Source organism: Triticum aestivum, chromosome 5D (assembly GCF_018294505.1).
Source record: "Triticum aestivum cultivar Chinese Spring chromosome 5D, IWGSC CS RefSeq v2.1, whole genome shotgun sequence".
In the NCBI taxonomy this organism is placed as follows: Eukaryota; Viridiplantae; Streptophyta; class Magnoliopsida; order Poales; family Poaceae; genus Triticum; species Triticum aestivum.
Genome location: NC_057808.1, coordinates 166,855,899 through 166,875,189, shown reverse-complemented (window position 1 = coordinate 166,875,189; position 19,291 = coordinate 166,855,899). Strand labels below are relative to the sequence as shown.

The window sequence follows — 19,291 nt, the reverse complement described above, 5'->3', positions numbered from 1 at the left end:
TATGATGTCTCTTACTGATTTACCGCTATCGTTTTGGGGTTATGCTTTAGAGACGGCTGCATTCACTCTAAATAGGACACCATCGAAATCCGTTGAGACGACGCCTTATGAACTATGGTTTGGCAAGAAACCAAAGTTGTCGTATCTTAAAGTTTGGGGTTGCGATGCTTATGTGAAGAAACTTCAACCTGATAAGCTCGAACCTAAATCGGAGAAATGTGTCTTCATAGGATACCCAAAGGAGACTGTTGGGTACACCTTCTATCACAGATCCGAAGGCAAGATATTCGTTGCTAAAAATGGATCCTTTCTAGAGAAGGAGTTTCTCTCGAAAGAAGTGAGTGGGAGGAAAGTAGAACTTGATGAGGTAACTGTACCTGCTCCCTTATTGGAAAGTAGATCATCACAGAAATCAGTTTCTGCGACACCTACACCAATTAGTGAGGAAGTTAATGATAATGATCATGAAACTTCAGATCAAGTTATTACTGAACCTCGTAGGTCAACTAGAAGAAGATCCGCACCAGAGTGGTACGGTAATCCTGTTCTGGAGGTTATGTTACTAGACCATGACGAACCTACGAACTATGAAGAAGCGATGGTGAGCCCAGATTCCGCAAAATGGCTTGAAGCCATGAAATCCGAGATGGGATCCATGTATGAGAACAAAGTATGGACTTTGGTCGACTTACCCGATGGTCGGCAAGCCATTGAAAATAAATGGATCTTCAAGAAGAAGACTGACGCTGATGGTAATGTTAATGTCTATAAAGCTCGACTTGTTGTGAAAGGTTTTCGACAAGTTCAAGGGATTGACTACGATGAGACCTTCTCACCCGTAGCGATGCTTAAGTCTGTCCGAATCATTTTAGCAATTGCCGCATTTTATGATTATGAAATTTGGCAAATGGATGTCAAAACTGCATTCGTGAATGGATTTCTGGAAGAAGAGTTGTATATGATGCAACCGGAAGGTTTTGTCGATCCAAAGGGAGCTAACAAAGTGTGCAAGCTCCAGCGATCCATTTATGGACTGGTGCAAGCCTCTCGGAGTTGGAATAAATGCTTTGATAGTGTGATCAAAGCATTTGGTTTTATACACACTTTTGGAGAAGCCTGTATTTACAAGAAAGTGAGTGGGAGCTCAGTAGCATTTCTGATATTATATGTGGATGACATATTGCTGATTGGAAATGATATAGAATTTCTGGATAGCATAAAGGGATACTTGAATAAGAGTTTTTCAATGAAAGACCTCGGTGAAGCTGCATATATATTAGGCATTAAGATCTATAGAGATAGATCAAGACGCTTAATTGGACTTTCACAAAGCACATACCTTGACAAAGTTTTGAAGAAGTTCAAAATGGATCAAGCAAAGAAAGGGTTCTTGCCTGTACTACAAGGTGTGAGATTGAGTAAGACTCAATGCCCGACCACTGCAGAAGATAGACAGAAGATGAAAGATGTTCCCTATGCTTCAGCCATAGGCTCTATCATGTATGCAATGCTGTGTAATAGACCTGATGTGTGCCTTGCTATAAGTTTAGCAGGGAGGTACCAAAGTAATCCAGGAGTGGAGCACTGGACAGTGGTCAAGAACATCCTGAAATACCTGAAAAGGACTAAGGATATGTTTCTCGTTTATGGAGGTGACAAAGAGCTCATCGTAAGTGGTTACGTTGATGCAAGTTTTGACACTGATCCGGACGATTCTAAATCGCAAACCGGATACGTATTTACATTGAACGGTGGAGCTGTTAGTTGGTGCAGTTCTAAGCAAAGTGTCGTGGCGGGATCTACGTGTGAAGCAGAGTACATAGCTGCTTCGGAAGTAGCAAATGAAGGAGTCTGGATGAAGGAGTTCATATCCGATCTAGGTTTCATACCTAGTGCATTGGGACCAATGAAAATCTTTTGTGACAATACTGGTGCAATTGCCTTAGCAAACGAATCCAGATTTCACAAGAGAACCAAACACATCAAAAGACGCTTCAATTCCATCCGGGATTTAGTCCAGGTGGGAGACATAGAAATTTGCCAGATACATACGGATCTGAATGTTGCAGACCCGTTGACTAAGCCTCTTCCACGAGCAAAACATGATCAGCACCAAGACTCCATGGGTGTAAGAATCATTACTGTGTAATCTAGATTATTGACTCTAGTGCAAGTGGGAGACTGAAGGAAATATGCCCTAGAGGCAATAATAAAGTATTATTTATTTCCTTATATCATGATAAATGTTTATATTCATGCTAGAATTGTATTAACCGGAAACATAATACATGTATGAATACATAGACAAACAGTGTGTCACTAGTATGCCTCTACTTGACTAGCTCGTTAAACAAAGATGGTTATGTTTCCTAGCCATAGACATGAGTTGTCATTTGATTAACGGGATCACCTCATTAGGAGAATGACGTGATTGACTTGACCCATTCCGTTAGCTTAGCACTCGATCGTTTAGTATGTTGCTATTGCTTTCTTCATGACTTATAAATGTTCCTATGACTATGAGATTATGCAACTCCCGTTTACCGGAGGAACACTTTGTGTGCTACCAAACGTCACAACGTAACTGGGTGATTATAAAGGTGCTCTACAGGTGTCTCCAAAGGTACTTGTTGGGTTGGCGTATTTCGAGATTAGGATTTGTCACTCCGATTGTCGGAGAGGTATCTCTGGGCCCACTCGGTAATGCACGTCACTATAAGCCTTGCAAGCATTGTGACGAATGAGTTAGTTGCGGGATGATGTATTACGGAACAAGTAAAGAGACTTCCCGGTAACGAGATTGAATTAGGTATCGAGATACCGACGATCGAAATCTCGGGCAAGTAACATACCGATGACAAAGGGAACAACGTATGTTGTTATGCGGTCTGGCCGATAAAGATCTTCGTAGAATATGTAGGAACCAATATGAGCATCCAGGTTCCGCTATTGGTTATTGACCGGAGAGGTGTCTCGGTCATGTGTACATAGTTCTCGAACCCGTAGGGTCCGCACGCTTAACGTTACGATGACAGTTATATTATGAGTTTATAAGTTTTGATGTACCGAAGGTTGTTCGGACTCCCGGATGTGATCACGGACATGACGAGGAGTCTCGAAATGGTCGAGACATAAAGATTGATATATTGGATGACTATATTCGGACACCGGAAGTGTTCCGGAGAAGTTTCGGATAAAACCGGAGTGCCGGAGGGGTTACTGGAACCCCCCGGGGAAGTATTGGGCCTTAGTGGGCCTGAGGGGAGAGAGAGGGCAGCAGCCCAGGAGGTGGCGTGCCCCCTCCCGTGAGGAGTCCGAATTGGACTAGGGGAGGGGGGCGCGGCCCCTCTTTCCCTCTCCCTCTCCCTCTCTTTCCTTCCTCCTTCTCTCTTCCTAGTTGGACTAGGAAAGGGGAGTCCTACTCCTACTAGGAGGAGGACTCCCCCCCTCCTTGGCATGCCCCAAGGGCCGGCCAGCCTCCCCCCTTGCTCCTTTATATACGGGGGCAGGGGGCACCTCTGAACACACAATTGATCTACGATCTTTTAGCCGTGTGCGGTGCCCCCCTCCACCATATTACACCTCGATAATATCGTTGCGGAGCTTAGGCGAAGCCCTGCATCGGTAGAACATCATCATCGTCACCACGCCGTCGTGCTGAAGAAACTCTCCCTCAACACTCGGCTGGATCGGAGTTCGAGGGACGTCATCGAGCTGAACGTGTGCTGAACTCGGAGGTGCCGTGCGTTCGGTACTTGATCGGTCGGATCATGAAGACGTACGACTACATCAACCGCATTGTGATAACGCTTCCGCTTTCGGTCTACGAGGGTACGTGGACAACACTCTCCCCTCTCGTTGCTATGCATCACCATGATCTTGCGTGTGCGTAGGAAATTTTTTGTAATTACTACATTACCCAACACTTAGGAGATACACCTTTAAAGGACTCCGGTAGCACTTTTCTTGTAGAGCTCTCCGTCATGGACCTTGTAGGCTTTCGAGCGCCGAACAATGCAGCGAGCCTCATTCTGGTCCTCAGGGAGCTCTCGCCTATTAAGGTAGGCCAAGAAAGGTTCAGTCCATGGGGCGATTACTGCCATTATTAGATGGGCCGATGATGTTATCTCGGTGGCTGAGCCCCCGATGATATCGGTATTGTGTTCGGAATCTGGGGGGTGTAATCGGGTCCGGACTAGTGTTGCTGCTCTCACCCTGCCATACCACGGATGGCTTGAAGAGCCTTTCTAGAAAGATGTTAGGCGGGACGGGGTCACGCTTGGCGCCCATGCGAGCAAGGACATCCGCCGCTTGATTACTCTCCCAAGCCACATGATGAAACTCGAGTCCCTCGAATCTAGCTGATATTTTGAGTACGGCGTTACGATAGGCCGCCATCTTCGGATCTTTGGCGTCGAAGTCTCCATATATTTGGGATATTGCGAGATTTGAATCCCCGCGCACCTCCAGGTGTTGTATGCCCATGGAGGTAGCCATCCGAAGACATGCAATAAGGCCTCGTATTCGGCTGCATTGTTGGAGTCTGTGTATAATATTTGGAGTACGTACTGGACTGTGTCTCCAGTGGGGGACATTAAAATGACACCTGCTCCTAAACCGGCCAGCATTTCAGAGCCATCGAAGTACAAGACCCATTTGGAATACGTGCCGTACTCTTTAGGGAGTTGGGCCTCTGTCCATTCGGCGACGAAGTCGGCCAATACTTAGGATTTAATTGCTCGGTGTGGTTTGTATGTTGTGTCGAATGGCAGGAGCTCAATGGCCCACTTAGCAATCCAGCTGTAGCGTCGCGGTTGTTTATTATGTCATTGAGTGGTACTTCGGAAGCTATCGTGATATAGCACTCTTGGAAGTAGTGTCGTAGCTTCCGGGATGCCATGAAGACCGCATATGCTATCTTTTGGTAATGAGGGTACCGGGATTTGCATGGTGTGAGGACAGTTGATACGTAGTATACCGGTTTCTGGAGTGGGAATTTGTGTCCGTCCGCCTCTCGCTCAACGACGAGCACCGCGCTCACCACCTGGTGTGTTGCAGAGATGTATAATAACATTTGTTCACCGACGTTTGGCGTGGCCAGGATTGGGTTGCTCGCTAAAAGAGCCTTTATTTCTTCCAGTCCAGCCGTTGCCGCATCCGTCCACTCGAAGTGGTCGGTGCGTCGGAGAAGGCGATAAAGTGGCCATGCTTTTTCTCCTAATCTGGAGATAAAGCGGCTTAGAGCTGCCACGCATCCGGCTAGTTTTTGGACCTGTTTAAGGTCTGTTGGTATAGCCAATTCTGACAAAGCTCGGATTTTGGCTGGATTTGCCTTAATTCCTCTATTGGAAACGATGAAGCCCAGCAGTTTTCCAGCGGGAACGCCGAAAACACATTTTTCTGGATTGAGCTTGATGACGTATGTGCGGAGGTTGTCGAATGTGAGACGCAGGTCGTCTATTAATGACTCGACGTGCCTAGTCTTGATGACTACGTCATCCACATATGCTTCAACTGTCTTGCCGATTTGTTTCTCCAGGCATGTTTGAATCATGCGTTGGTAGGTGGCGCCGGCATTTTTGAGCACGAAGGGCATAGTGTTGAAGCAGAAAGGCCCGTATGGGTTAATGAATGCCGTTGCGACTTGATCGGACTCCTTCATTTTGATTTGATGGTATCCGGAGTACGCGTCGAGGAAACACAGTGAGCCGTGTCCTGCAGTAGCATCAATAATCGGATCGATGCGGGGGAGGGGGAAGGGATCCTTAGGGCAGGCCTTGTTTAGGTCTTTGAAATCGATGCACACGCGTCAGGATTTTTCCTTCTTTAGCACCATCACCAGGTTTGCTAGCCAGTCTGGGTGTTTTATTTCTCTAATGAATCCGGCCTCGATTAACTTCCCTAGCTCCTCCCCCATAGCTTGTCATTTGGGTTCGGAAAAGCGCCGCAGTGTTTGCTTGACCGGCTTATATCCCTTCAAAATATTGAGGCTGTGTTCGGCCAACCTGCGTGGGATTCCTGGCATATCAGAAGGGTGCGAGGCGAATATGTCCCAGTTTTCACGTAGGAACGCTCGTAGTGCGGTGTCAACCGTTGGGTCCAGCTGTGCCCCGATGGAAGCTGTCTTCTTGGGGTCTGTTGGGTGCACCTAAATTTGACTATTTCATCATGTGGTTTGAAAGAGGTGGATTTGGGCCACTTATCAAGGATTACGTCGTCCCTGTCCACCGTGGAGCGTAGTGAGGTTAACTCTTCGGCCGTGAGGGCCTCGGACAGTGCCTCGAGGGCCTGGGATGCGGTTTTGTTTTCGGCGCGGAGGGCTATGTCCGGATCACTGGCGAGAGTGATAATAACGTTGCGCCCGGGCATCTTGAGCTTCATATACCCGTAGTGAGGTATGGCTTGAAAGCGTGTGAACGCATCTCGCCCCAACAGGGCATGATATCCACTGTTGAAAGGGGCCACTTGGAAGGTTATTTTTTCGGACCGGTAGTTCTCTGGTGTGCCGAATACCACGTCAAGTGTGATTTTCCCCGCGCACCGCGCCTCCCGGCTGGGAAAGATTCCTCGGAAGGTCGTATTATGATAGAGGCGAAGGTGTCCTGATGTTTCGATGAGATGTTGGCTATCATTTTCTGTGGGAGTCGACTTGATGATCCGACTATGAACGTGCGAGACGTCGCGCCTTAGCAATCGCTAAACCAACTTCCGAGGGTTATTGACCACGCCGGAGCACGATCAACCTGACCACAAAGGTTTGTTTCCTGCGAGCAAACAAAGAACAAGCAAGAAACTAAGATTGCAATTTGGATATTGCGAATATAAGAGGAAAGCTTTATTGATGAAGGTGGGGTTCTGTGATGCCTTTGTCTGGTGGTTGAACACAAACGAAGTGCATGAAGTTCCAGCTATGGTGAACTTTTAATCTAAAAAAAACCCAAATTATAAATGTCGCCCTAAGGACTGTATATATGGAGGAAGAGGGGGGGGGGATTTCATGGCGCTTGAGGGAGGGGTCCGAAACCAACCCTAACTCTTGTTTCCCCACACATACCGACTCTAAAAACAGCCTATATTAAGTATTTCGAACATGGGCCCGGCCCAATAATAAGGTGACACAACACCTAGAATAGCCTCTGGACGAATATTATGAAGTGGCATCTTGTATATTTTGTCCAAGGTTTCATGCATTCATTATGGTGGCTTCAAACTCCTAAAATCATCACTTGAAACTCTGTTCTTGTTTCCCTTGCGCATGCCATCAACTCCATGCTTGTTCTTGCTCCAATGTTCATCCTTCCCCAAGCTAGGCCCTTCATTTGTAAGCAAAACAAATGTATCCAATTTAGGCAGCATCATATTCTCATGAACATTAGAATCATTACCAAGAAACAAAAGTACCTGGTAATTTAATTGGCGTGCGCGAGCTCTAGTAATCGGTCCAGTATGTATAGTAGCAGGGGCTGTGGGTGTAACAATGGTATTGATGTCCTCATCATCCTTCCCTTCTTGAAGTGAAGTCGTCCTCGACGGAAGCTCATCTTCCTCACCCAAATAAGGCTTCAAATCTGCAATGTTAAAAGTGGGACTAACCCCAAAATCTGTAGGCAGCTCAAGTTTATATGCATTGTCATTTATTTTCTCTAACACCTTAAAAGTACCATCAGCACGTGGCATTAGCTTTGATTTGCGCAAATCAGGAAATCTATCCTTATACAAATGTAACCAAACAAGATCTCCAGGTGCAAACAGAACATGTTTTCTACCCTTATCTCCCGCAAGTTTATATTTAGCATTCATACGCTCAATGTTTTCCTTAGTTAACTCATGCATTTTTAAAATCAATTCAGCATGTTGTTTAGCATCAAAATTAACCTTCTCCGAAGATGGAAGAGGCAACAAATCAATAGGTGCACGAGGTAGGAAACCATACACAATTTCACAGGGGCACATCTTAGTAGTAGAATGCAATGAACGATTGTAAGCAAATTCAAAATGAGGCAAGCATTCTTCCCACATTTTCTTATTATTCTTCAAAACAGCCCTAAGCATAGTAGACAATGTTCTATTGACTACTTCAGTTTGACCATCAGTTCGGGGGTGACAAGTAGTACTAAAAAGCAGTTTAGTCCCCAATTTAGCCCATAAACATCTCCAAAAGTGGCTAAGAAATTTTGTATCACAATCTGAAACAATAGTATTTGGCACACCATGCAAGCGAATAATTTCACGAAAGAACAAATCAGCAACATTTAACAACATCATCGCTTTTATGACATGGTATAAAGTATGCCATTTTCGAGAATCTATCCACGACAACAAATATGCTATCCCTCCCCTTCTTTGTTCGAGGTAAACCTAAAACAAAGTCCATAGATATATCCTCCCAAGGAACACTAGGTATAGGCAAAGGCATATATAAACAATGAGGATTGAGTCGTGACTTAGCTTTTTGACATGTAGTGCAGCGAGCAACAAAACGCTCAACATCCCGTCTCATATTTGGCCAAAAGAAATGTGTAGCAAGTACATCCTCCGTCTTCTTCACGCCAAAGTGTCCCATTAATCCTCCATGCGCGTCCTGCAAAAACAAAAGACTAACAGAGCTAGCTGGAATGCATAGCTTGTTAGCACGGAACACAAAGCCATCATTAATAACGAACTTGTTCTATGTTCTTCCTTCTTTACAATTCTGCATTACATCTTTAAAATCAACATCATGCACATATTGATCTTTGATGGTCTCCAAACCAAATATTTTGAAGTCAAGTTGTGAAAGCATAGTATAGCGACGAGACAAAGCATCAGCAATAACATTTTCTTTACCCTTCTTGTGTTTGATGACATAAGGGAAAGTCTCAATGAATTAAACCCATTTAGCATGTCTAGGATTCAGTTTAGCTTGACTTTTAATATGTTTCAAAGATTCATGATCAGAATGTATAACAAATTATTTAGGCCATAAATAATGTTGCCATGTCTCTAAAGTCCGAACAAGAGCATATAATTCTTTATCATAAGTAGAATAATTCAGACAAGGCCCACTCAATTTTTCAGAAAAGTACGCAACAGGTCCTAATCCAATTCCACTAGCATCACATTCAAGCTCAAAAGTCTTATTAAAATCAGGAAGTTGGAGTAAAGGAGCATGTGTCAACTTATCTTTCAATACCGTGAAAGCTTCTTCCTGTGCGGTACCCCAAACAAAAGGCACATCCTTCTTTGTAAGCTCATTGAGAGGTGCGGCAATGGTGCTAAAATCTCTCACAAAACGCCTATAGAAACCAGCGAGTCCAAGAAAACTCCTCACTTGTGTGACCGTTTTGGGCTGCGGCCAACTCTCAATAGCTTCAATCTTGGCTTTATCAACTTCAATTCTCTATGGAGTAACAACATAGCCAAGAAAAGATACTCGGTCGGTGCAAAAGGTGCACTTCCCAAGATTACCAAACAAACGTGCATCACATAGAGCAATAAAAACAGCACGTAAATGTTCCAAATTATCTTGCAAAGATTTGCTATAAAGCAGTATATCATCAAAATAGACTACCACAAATCGTCCAATGAAAGCACGTAAAACTTCGTTCATTACTCTCATGAAGGTACTAGGTGCATAAGTTAACCCAAAAGGCATGACTAACCACTCATATAAACCAAACTTAGTTTTAAATGTTGTTTTCCATTCATCTACCATTTCATACGAATTTGATGGTATCCACTACGCAAATCAACTTTGGAGAATATTGTAGAGCCACTCAATTCATCAAGCATATCATCTAGCCTAGGAATAGGATGACGATACCGAATAGAAATATTATTAATGCCTCTACAATCAACACACATACGCAACGCACCATCCTTTTTAGGCACTAGTATAACAGGCACAACACAAGGACTAAGAGATTCGCGTATATAACCTTTGTCGAGCAGCTCTTGTACTTGATGCATAATCTCCTTTGTCTCCTCTGGATTGGTACGGTATGGTGCACGGTTGGGTAGTGATGCACCGCGAATTAAGTCAATTTGATGCTCAATACCTCGAATAGGTGGTAATCCCGGTGGCACGTCTTGTGGAAGACGTCAGCGAACTCTTGCAAAATCTTAGTGACAGCAGGTGATGACGGGAAAATGGCGGGCGTGAAAATACGCGGCCACGTCATTGATACAGAGTGAATAATTGAAATGCATGGAATAAAAATAGGTTCAAACATTGCAGGTACTTTATTTCCAGAACTCTTACATTTACATATAAGATCTATTAATTACATCTCCGTAAAGAAAACCCCTGATTAAGAATTCCAACATATCTATTACATAGCATCACAACACATGAGTACTACAAAATGTAGAATTAAAAGAAAACTACAAAATGTAGAAATAAAAATCCTCCTCGCTGTCTTCGATGTCGGCGTACTCGGAGAGCCTTGAACTTCGTCTATGCTAACATATGCATTGCACAACATTCATGATTTGACAATGTTCATTCATATAGCATGTGTATGCCTAGCTCATTGACCATCGCGAATATGTAGTAGTTATCTTATTTAATGGTTAACTAGCCGGGCTAACGGTGTATATGCAATATAGGGCATAACTCTTTTTATGAGTTAAAGGCAGAATGTTGGGTTTACTTTATAGCAACGTATATAGCGGTGCCTCGACCCATTATATGCGAGGGCTATATGAAATTTGTTGATGACATATTCGATCACACTATATTATGTTTAGTGCGAGTAACATAGGATATGACCCTAGTTACTTTTCTATGCATGGTACAATTTTAATCTGTATGAAAGATTATATTATGACATATGGGTTATGCTTAAATACAAGTTTTGCTAGTCTCGAACATATCATATATGGGCATGTGACTAAGTGAATCTAGTCAAATATTTATATGACTTCGGATTTGCGGTGCATGAGAATATTTTTATGAAGTTTCACTTCACTTGTATTAGTACTAACATCATGTAGCAACATTGTGCCCATGTGTAGCATACCCAAGTGAAGTATGTTGATTTCTTCATGCTTGTATTATCACTAACGTAGCACAACTTGTATGCTCGTAGTGTAACCAAACAGGAGTATATATCGATTTACGTTTTGCATGGGCAGATGAAGTATATGACAATTCTCAAAGTCTAGATATATGACCCTAAACCATGAAGAGCAAAAGTCATGGGTTTTCACTAGTACAAAATTCGAGCATGTGATGCTACTTCCTGAGACAAATGAACATATAGACGCATGCACCAAGTTTACACCCTATACTGATGCATTTATGGGTCTAGAACAAAATGGGACTTTATGAAACCCAATCAATATGAGGTTAACTTCTATTTATATCCTTGGTTTGTATCAACATGGGATGCAAGATCACCATGAGACCAAACCAAGATAGACATATTTTTATTCTTGAATTGTATCAACATGGGATACAAGATCGCCATGAGACCAAAACAAGATGAGCATAACTTTTGGTCACACGTGTGCACTTAGTTTGCATCATTATAGGATTGAGGAGTGATATATGACCACTAGGCATCTCATGCATTATCTTGATTTGTATCAACATGGGATCAAGATCACCATGAGACCAAGACAAGAAGAAACTTGTGGGTAGAACCGAAAATATATGAGATATGTGGTAAAAATAAAGCATCGTCGATGGATATCTTGAATTGTATGAACATGGGATGCAAGATCACCATGAGACCAAAACAAGAAGGAATATTTTTTTTGTTCTTGAATTGTATCAACATGAGATGCAAGATCCCATGAGACCAAACCAAGATAGACATATTTTTATTCTTGAATTGTATCAACATGAGATGGATGATGCCATGAGACCAAGACAAGATGAACATAACTTAACCATGGTTTGTATCAACAAGGGATGCTAGATCCCATGAGACCAAACTAGGTGTGCTATATGGAGTGATCGTAGAACACCAATACTACTTCAGACATATGGTTCAAGAGGAATGCATCAAGAAGGGAGCAAGTAGGTAGCCATGTACTCTCACCTTTCCTTGGCTTTCCTCCCGTACGTGTGAAGTGGTGATGTAGATGAGCAACGCTGGCGTTTAGCAGCTTGTGGGCGGTGCAGATGATGAGCAGTGCGGCCGGCGACGTACGTAGACGACGGCGAGCGGATGGCCGGTGGCGACGGCGAGCGGACGGAACGAGACGGACGGCCGGCGGCGACGACGGTGAGCGAACGGAACGGCCGGTGACGAAGCTAGCGGCATTGCAGCGTATGTATGTGCGTGTGAGTGATGGACTGGATGAATGATGAGCGAGCAATGGATGGATCGATGATGAGTGAGCAACCTTGGCAACGTTGTTCTATCTTGTATTTATAGGAGAGGAGAGAGCAGGCGAGGCCTTCGGCTGGACGCGCTCACGTCTTGTAATCATGGGATCGTGGGGTTTGCCCACATTCTAGTTTAATCGTGCAGGAAACTTGGCCGAGTGGATTTCTTCTATGCGATCAGTTTTTTAATGGGCTTTGAGAGTTTAGTTGGATGGGCCCAGCTGACTATAATACGTTTAATGCATGCAGGCCATACGTGTTGTGGCCATGGCCGGGTTAATTACTTAATTAGCTTTTAATCTTGCCGCATAATTAATCCATGCATAACACATGCATGCACGTTGCTCATACTTGCACCATACATGTACGTAGCCATATGTATGACTCGGCTAGCTAGGCCAAATTAATTATTCTGACACAGGACAACATTTTTGGTTGATAATTATACGATGGCTTGACATTTCCTTTACACATCATTGCGTGTTATATTATTTTACGCGAACATTATCGTTTCATTTTTCTTAGCGGTGATAGAGTAATGCTTGTAAATATGATAAAATATTTTGGCAATATTAGCGTCGTCTATGAAACTTTGAATTTGTGCCAACATCGGAATTTCGCCATTGATAATGGCATATGTGTATGAAAGTCATATGTCCTCTAATTTAGATGGCGATATGGCTCATTTTCTTCCCCCCCTTTTTTTGGGTCTACCATTTTATCATGGTATTTTTATCCGTGTATTCGGCAAATCACCTTTTTTTGGTTTCAACATTTTATGTAAATGGTTCAATTTGAATAATATCAAAGTACTGTATTTTACTTTTAGCCAAAATCGGTGCCAACAGATGCCCCTCGAGGTCTGAATGTGAATGTTTTTTTATTCGGATTCAGAGCTTGAAAAAATATATATATATCTCCCCTTTTTTTACGTGCCTTCATGATTTGGCTTTACCCCGGAAGCGCATGCATATATACTTTATTGAAATGGCCGGCTTGACGTTAGGCCAGTTGTGTACCGTGCATGTGAAAGTTTGTTTGGATCCGTTAACTAGATAAGGCCTTAATCTTGGAGGTTCGCTATGAGTTTGCCGGTTAGTTGAGAGTCTCAAGGATAAGGAGTTGACATTTAAAAAAGGAGAGAGTTATCCAGAGCTAGCTGCTACTACCGAATCCCAGCCGCGTACTGGCGAGCGTCTCTCTCGTCCTCAGTTTAACAAATGTATTTTCTTCTCTTTTCATATCCCCGGGCTTCAGTGACTACGGCACTTTGCCGATCTTAATCAAAGTCCGCTCTTCAGCAGACTACCGGTACGTATCGCGATTAAGGCAATGATGGCATATATCCTTGCGTCTCCATCATCTAGCTGAACTCCGATTTGCTTTTTTCTTAGGCACGGAAGCTAGCAACTCCCATGAAGATGCAGATTGCTTTCTGCCTCAGATGCTGGTGAGTATGTGATTGCTTCCCTTAGGAGTAGATTATTCATGTATCTTAACCTAACTTCCCTTCTCTCCCTTTTGTGTTTTTAGGTGAGGTGATTACAATCTAGTAGAATAGATCGCCCGTTTGCTTTCCGGCCAGGTAACACTCCGAGGCCTGTCTCTTTCCTGTTCAATTTTGTTTGAAGTAGGATATGTACAGTAGACATGAACGCACATCATCATGGCATGCAATTTCATTTGGATACGTTTATATGGCACCTTACTTGAACTTACATGTGTGATCAAGCAATATATTTGTCTTGCGGTTGGCGTGCCGGCAAGTTTGTATGAACTTGGTCCGTCGTATAGCCTCGAGACCAGAAAGCATAGCATATATGTCAAAAATATGATTTCCTTCCGGTCGGCGTTCCGGCAAGTCCCTATATGGGCTTGGTCCATCGTACGACCGTGGAGATGATTACAAGCGCGATGTATATATTATCTCAAAAATACGTTTTTCTCACGGTTGGCGTTCCGGCAAGTTTCTATGTGGGCTTGATCCGTCGTACGACCGTCGAGAACAACAAGCCTAGCATGTGTGTCGAAAATATGATTTCTCTCCGGTTGGCGTTCCGGCAAGTCCCTATATGGGCTTGGTCCGTCGTACAACCGCGGAGATGATAGTATGCCAGCAGTATGTTTTCTTTCTCACGGTCGGCGATGTGTGTGGAAAATATGATTTATCTCCGGTTGGCGTTCCGGCAAGTCCCTATATGGGTTTGGTCCGTCGTACAACCGCGGAGATGATATTATGCCAGCAATATGTTTTCTTTCTCACGGTCGGCGTCCCGGCAAGTCCCTATGTGGGCTTGGTCCGTCGTACGACCGTGGAGACGACTATAAGCGTCACACGTATATTATATCAAAAATATGTTTTGTTTTTCACAACAAGCAGATCATAACATATACAACCTATGCTTGGGTCTAATGTTTTTTTATTTACTGAAGTGTTCCCTCTTTTTGTTTTACATACAGGGAAAGTATTGAATGGTTGGCCGAGAATAATTGCTAATAAAGCTAGGTAACACCATCGTGACTTTCCCTTCTTCTTTTCTTATTTAACCAGGCGTTTCTTTTACACATATACATGCCATTGTATTCATTTTGTGCCTTTTTACATATAGATGGCGCATGGTGAGGGGCCTGTTCCTTTCAATGAACTGTCGATTTGTCAGTTAGCTGAGCGGCATCTATATGGGCCTAATACTAGTGAAGAGGTCAACCCAGTGATCGGACAGCAGGTGCTCGCACATGCGGATTTGACGCGCCATCCTCGTGGTTGGAATGTGGGGTCTACTCTTAGTGACTATTCTTTTCATCCACAAGCACCTTATCCTAAACCTGATCATGAAGCCTACACCCTAGGGATCAGGATGGTAGCAAAAGGTCTAGGTTGGGATGGTCACACAGTCGATTATGTTCCGCAACCCAATGGCTATGTTGAGTGGGGCATCTCTATATTGAATAACCACTCGTTTTGTTTGAAAGGAAAAGCGGAGAACACCGATTACATATATGGGGCTATTTATTGCTCCCTCGGTGAGTATGAAGTTTCAGATTCGCTACTGAGGTCACTACTGGAAAGATGGGATCCAGAAACAAATACTTTTCTTTTTTCATCTGTGACTCTGCTTGACATGCTTCTAATGTCAGGTCTTCCTTCAGTTGGAGATCCATACGAGGAATATGTTCCCTCTATAGATGACCTAGAACCTTCAAAGCTTATGTTCCCAAATTTCTTATCTGGCCTTTTAGAAGAATTCTCTTGGCTCAGCCGCGAAAATGGAAGTGTGACTTTTCAAGTTTGGTGTGACCATTTCCATAACAAACGCGAACGCACTTCATCTTTCACCTCCCTTCGGGAACAACACATGTATGTTGCGGCTTTTATAGCCCACTGGCTTTGCTCTTACGTGGTTGTTGGTGGGGGGCCTTACATTCGTCCCGGTGTCCTTCTTATGGCCTCTTGGATCGTTTCGGGTCGCAAGATCTCTTTGGCTCCCTCAGCACTTTGTTCATTGTATTATTCTCTTCGAAGGATCAGTATGCACCCCGTTGCTCCCTCTTATGAGAAAAGACTTTGGCCAGTGCATTATATCGCGGGGTGGATGGGTCTCTATTTGAGAAAACCATTTACGGACAAAGTGAAAGGGAAACATCTTCTAGATGTTAAGCAATTGCCGATGCAACCAACCATGGTTAAAACTATGTTTCGGGTTCCCGTAACTTTCACTCCTGCTAAGGCACGCATTTTCCTTGATGACCGAGCCAATATTTTTTGGAATCCTTATACTCCAAAGAACTTGGTCGGGGTGGATCAGTTGCAAAGATCTTTCACCATTTCTTCACATCAGGGTATGCTTCCATGGGGGCGTGCTACTGATGTTGATGATCTTTGCATAGCGGAGCCATATCATCCTGGTCGAGTTGCACGACAACTTACTTTGAGACAACAAGTGCCCTATGCTCCGTTAGTCAGCGTGTACACAAAGAAGGATATTGGAGTTGCATATGTGTATTGGTCGCATTTGATACGCTCGGACCAAGGAGAGTTCCAGTACCTTCTTAACGATGCGCATGAGGCATTTTCTCCTGTGGCCTGGAACAACTGGTGGGTGGGATTTATGAAACCATTTAACAACATATTCAATACTCTTCGTATGGGCATTTCGAATGGTCCGAATTATAATCCGCGGAAACGTAATTTTCTTAAACACGGAGAGGAGTACATAGTTCCTCGCAAGCTTTCAGAAAATGATTTTGTTGTTATAAAGGAAGTCTCGGCCAGGGGTAAGGAAGAGCATATTGCAGCCCTCAAATTGAATGGCAAGAGAATTATGGACCACTGACGTCCCATTCTGTGTGGCTTTCTCTCAAATGATGAACCTTTAATCAACTCTAAAAAGGTAAGATATATACATCTATATATATTTGGTACTACCATAGTTCGTTTGCTCCTTTCTTTGTCTCATTTTTTCTATATCTCCTTTTAATAGAAGAAGCGAATTTTAAGGATGCTGTCGCTACTCAACCCATGAAATCTATAGAGGTGAGTTAATGGTCTGCATGCGACTTGTTCATTTCTTTGTTGTACTAATCAGTACTAATAATATCATCCTTTTATATATCTGGCTGCAGCAAAGTGGCGTACCAAAGTCTGTTATTGTACTTGGTTCTTCCTCTGCTCATCCATTGCTAGTGGCTAGTGATGATCTTCCGGAAACTGCCCCGGCCACCGGCGGACAGAAGCGTAGAAATTTCTTGCCCACTCATGCTGACGAGGAAGAGAGGCTCCCCCTCAAGCGCAAACTTGATTTTTCTGAAAAATATGATTTTTCTGAACCAATAACCTTGGACGGTCCGTCATTAGATGTTGAACTCAGTAGCCTTGTTAATGATGAAGATTTTGGCCATGTTCTCACAGGAGAAAAGGACCATGGCCTTGGTGACCTTTTCGATTTATCCTTCAAGGATTATACCATTGGCGAGTGTGGCACAAGTCGTCCACCTTCCAGCCCGGGTGTGTCTGAAGCTGTGCCCCATACCCCTAGTGCTCTTGATTTCTTGTCAACTTTACCTGGTAGTTTATTTACCTATAAATATTTATTTAATTGGCCGTGTCTATGAACCATCATTATCATCAAATTCTCACGACTCTTCCTTTTTTTAGGTTGTGACCAAGAAATTCGCCACTCACAAGACCCTGAGGTGATGGTTGTATCAGGGAAAGGCGCACAGATTGACTGCAGTTTCATCAAGGACATGTTTGTGGATGCTACGGATTTCGTAGTGAAATGAGCCCTCGAAGGACTGAACGACTCTACCTTTGGTGATCCCGAGCGACGCATCATGCTTGAGAGTGTTTCTCAAATGCTGCCCACGCAAGTGCCTGAGGTAGCTAAGGTGCAGGCCATTTTGGTCGGGCTTATTGACCTTTCCAAGAAGTTGGAGGGTGGCCAGACCAAATTCACGAGGGAATCCGAGCGAGATGAACATGGTCTTGCTGAAGTAGAACTTAAGATTAAGTCTGGACATGAGGTTTCCAAGGCCATAATTGAGGACTTACCTGCCGTAGAAAAGAAGTGCACTGAAATAGAGGCACGGGAAGCAGAGTTGAAGGCCCAGCTTGAAGAGGTTACTGCTATTTTGGACAGGCTTAAATTGGAAATGGAACAGCGCCGACAAGCACATGATGCTCATCAATCTGAACAGAAGAAGTTGGTGAAGAGTCTACAAGATACCAATGCTGGCAAATGTACAAGGCTTGCTGAATTTAAACAAAAGACAGCAGATTTAAAGACTGAAGCAAGTCAGTTGTTGAACAGCCTGCAGAACTGGCGAGCTCCTTGAGAAGGCCTAGACTTCGCTTAGTTTTTTTATTTATCCATTTCAATTCATCGTTTCCCTTTGAATCATTTTATGTTCAGTACTCAGTTTCACTTCAAATGTAGCAGTACTTTGTTTATTCACGTGGGAACTCCAAATTTTATGCATGATGTGCTAGTACGCCAGCTTTGACGTTGAAGCATCCTTATTTATTTACACTATCATTGTGTATGGCCTGAAGCCTTATTTATTTTATTCTATTTTTATTATATATATGCATGTACGTACCATTTTTTTGTACGACGGTTTAAGCTTATGAAGTCTGGAGCCTGCTTGATGTTTATTTTTTTTATTACATCACAGTTTATACTCGTAAGTCATTGGTTTTTTTGCGTCCCAGTTTATACTCGTAGGAGTGTGGAGTATTTTGGATGATTTTTTTGGCATCACAGTTTATACTCGTAAGTTGTTGGAGTATCTTTTTTTTGGTAAGCCCCAGTTTATACTCATGAGGGTATGGAGTAATTTGGATGCTTTTTTTCATCACAGTTTATACTCGCAAATCGTTGGAGTTTATAAAAAAATATCTGCCACAGTTTAGACTCGTAAGTTTATTGGAGTGAAATTTATTTACTTTATCCTAAGTGCCACAGTTTAGACTCGTATGTTTATTGGAGTGAAATCTATTTACTTTATCCTAAGTGCCATAGTCTAGACTCGTAAGTTTATTGGAGTGATTTTGTGTGCCCCGGTTTATACTCATGAGGGTATGGAGTGCGCTCGATGATTTATGTTCTTTGCATCACAGAATACTCGTAAGTCGTTGGAGTAATTATTTTTTGTGCCCCAGTTTAGACTCGTGAGGGTATGGAGTAATATCCTTTTTATGCATAGTAACGCTTAAGGAATTTCCCATTTACCGGTGCCGGCAAGTATTCCCCATCTGGTGATATGATTCTATATGTGCCGCTAGAATAAACCTCTTTTATGACGAAGGGACCTTCCCATTTTGGTTCAAATTTTCCTTTCATCCTTCGCACGATTTTCATAGGACGGATGACCGCAAGTACTAGATCTCCTTGTTTGAACGACCTTCTTTTAACTCGTTTGTCGAATGCTCGAGACATCCTAGCTTGGTATGCCTCAAGATTTTGCAAAGCTTGA

At 43.2% G+C, this 19,291-nt stretch overlaps 1 protein-coding gene across 1 annotated transcript; it reads left to right on the top strand.

Annotated features, from left to right (window-relative positions):
* The first annotated feature begins 13,491 nt into the window (after window positions 1-13,491).
* On the top strand, window positions 13,492-18,337 carry LOC123124514 (uncharacterized). The gene is made up of 8 exons (XM_044545116.1): window positions 13,492-13,627; window positions 13,711-13,766; window positions 13,850-13,901; window positions 14,777-14,822; window positions 14,926-16,707; window positions 16,798-16,850; window positions 16,940-17,381; window positions 17,472-18,337. Exon 5 carries the CDS (start codon window positions 14,926-14,928, stop codon window positions 16,648-16,650), a length of 1,725 nt encoding a protein of 574 aa, XP_044401051.1. The 5' UTR covers window positions 13,492-13,627; window positions 13,711-13,766; window positions 13,850-13,901; window positions 14,777-14,822; the 3' UTR covers window positions 16,651-16,707; window positions 16,798-16,850; window positions 16,940-17,381; window positions 17,472-18,337.
* The last annotated feature ends 954 nt before the right edge of the window (window positions 18,338-19,291 follow it).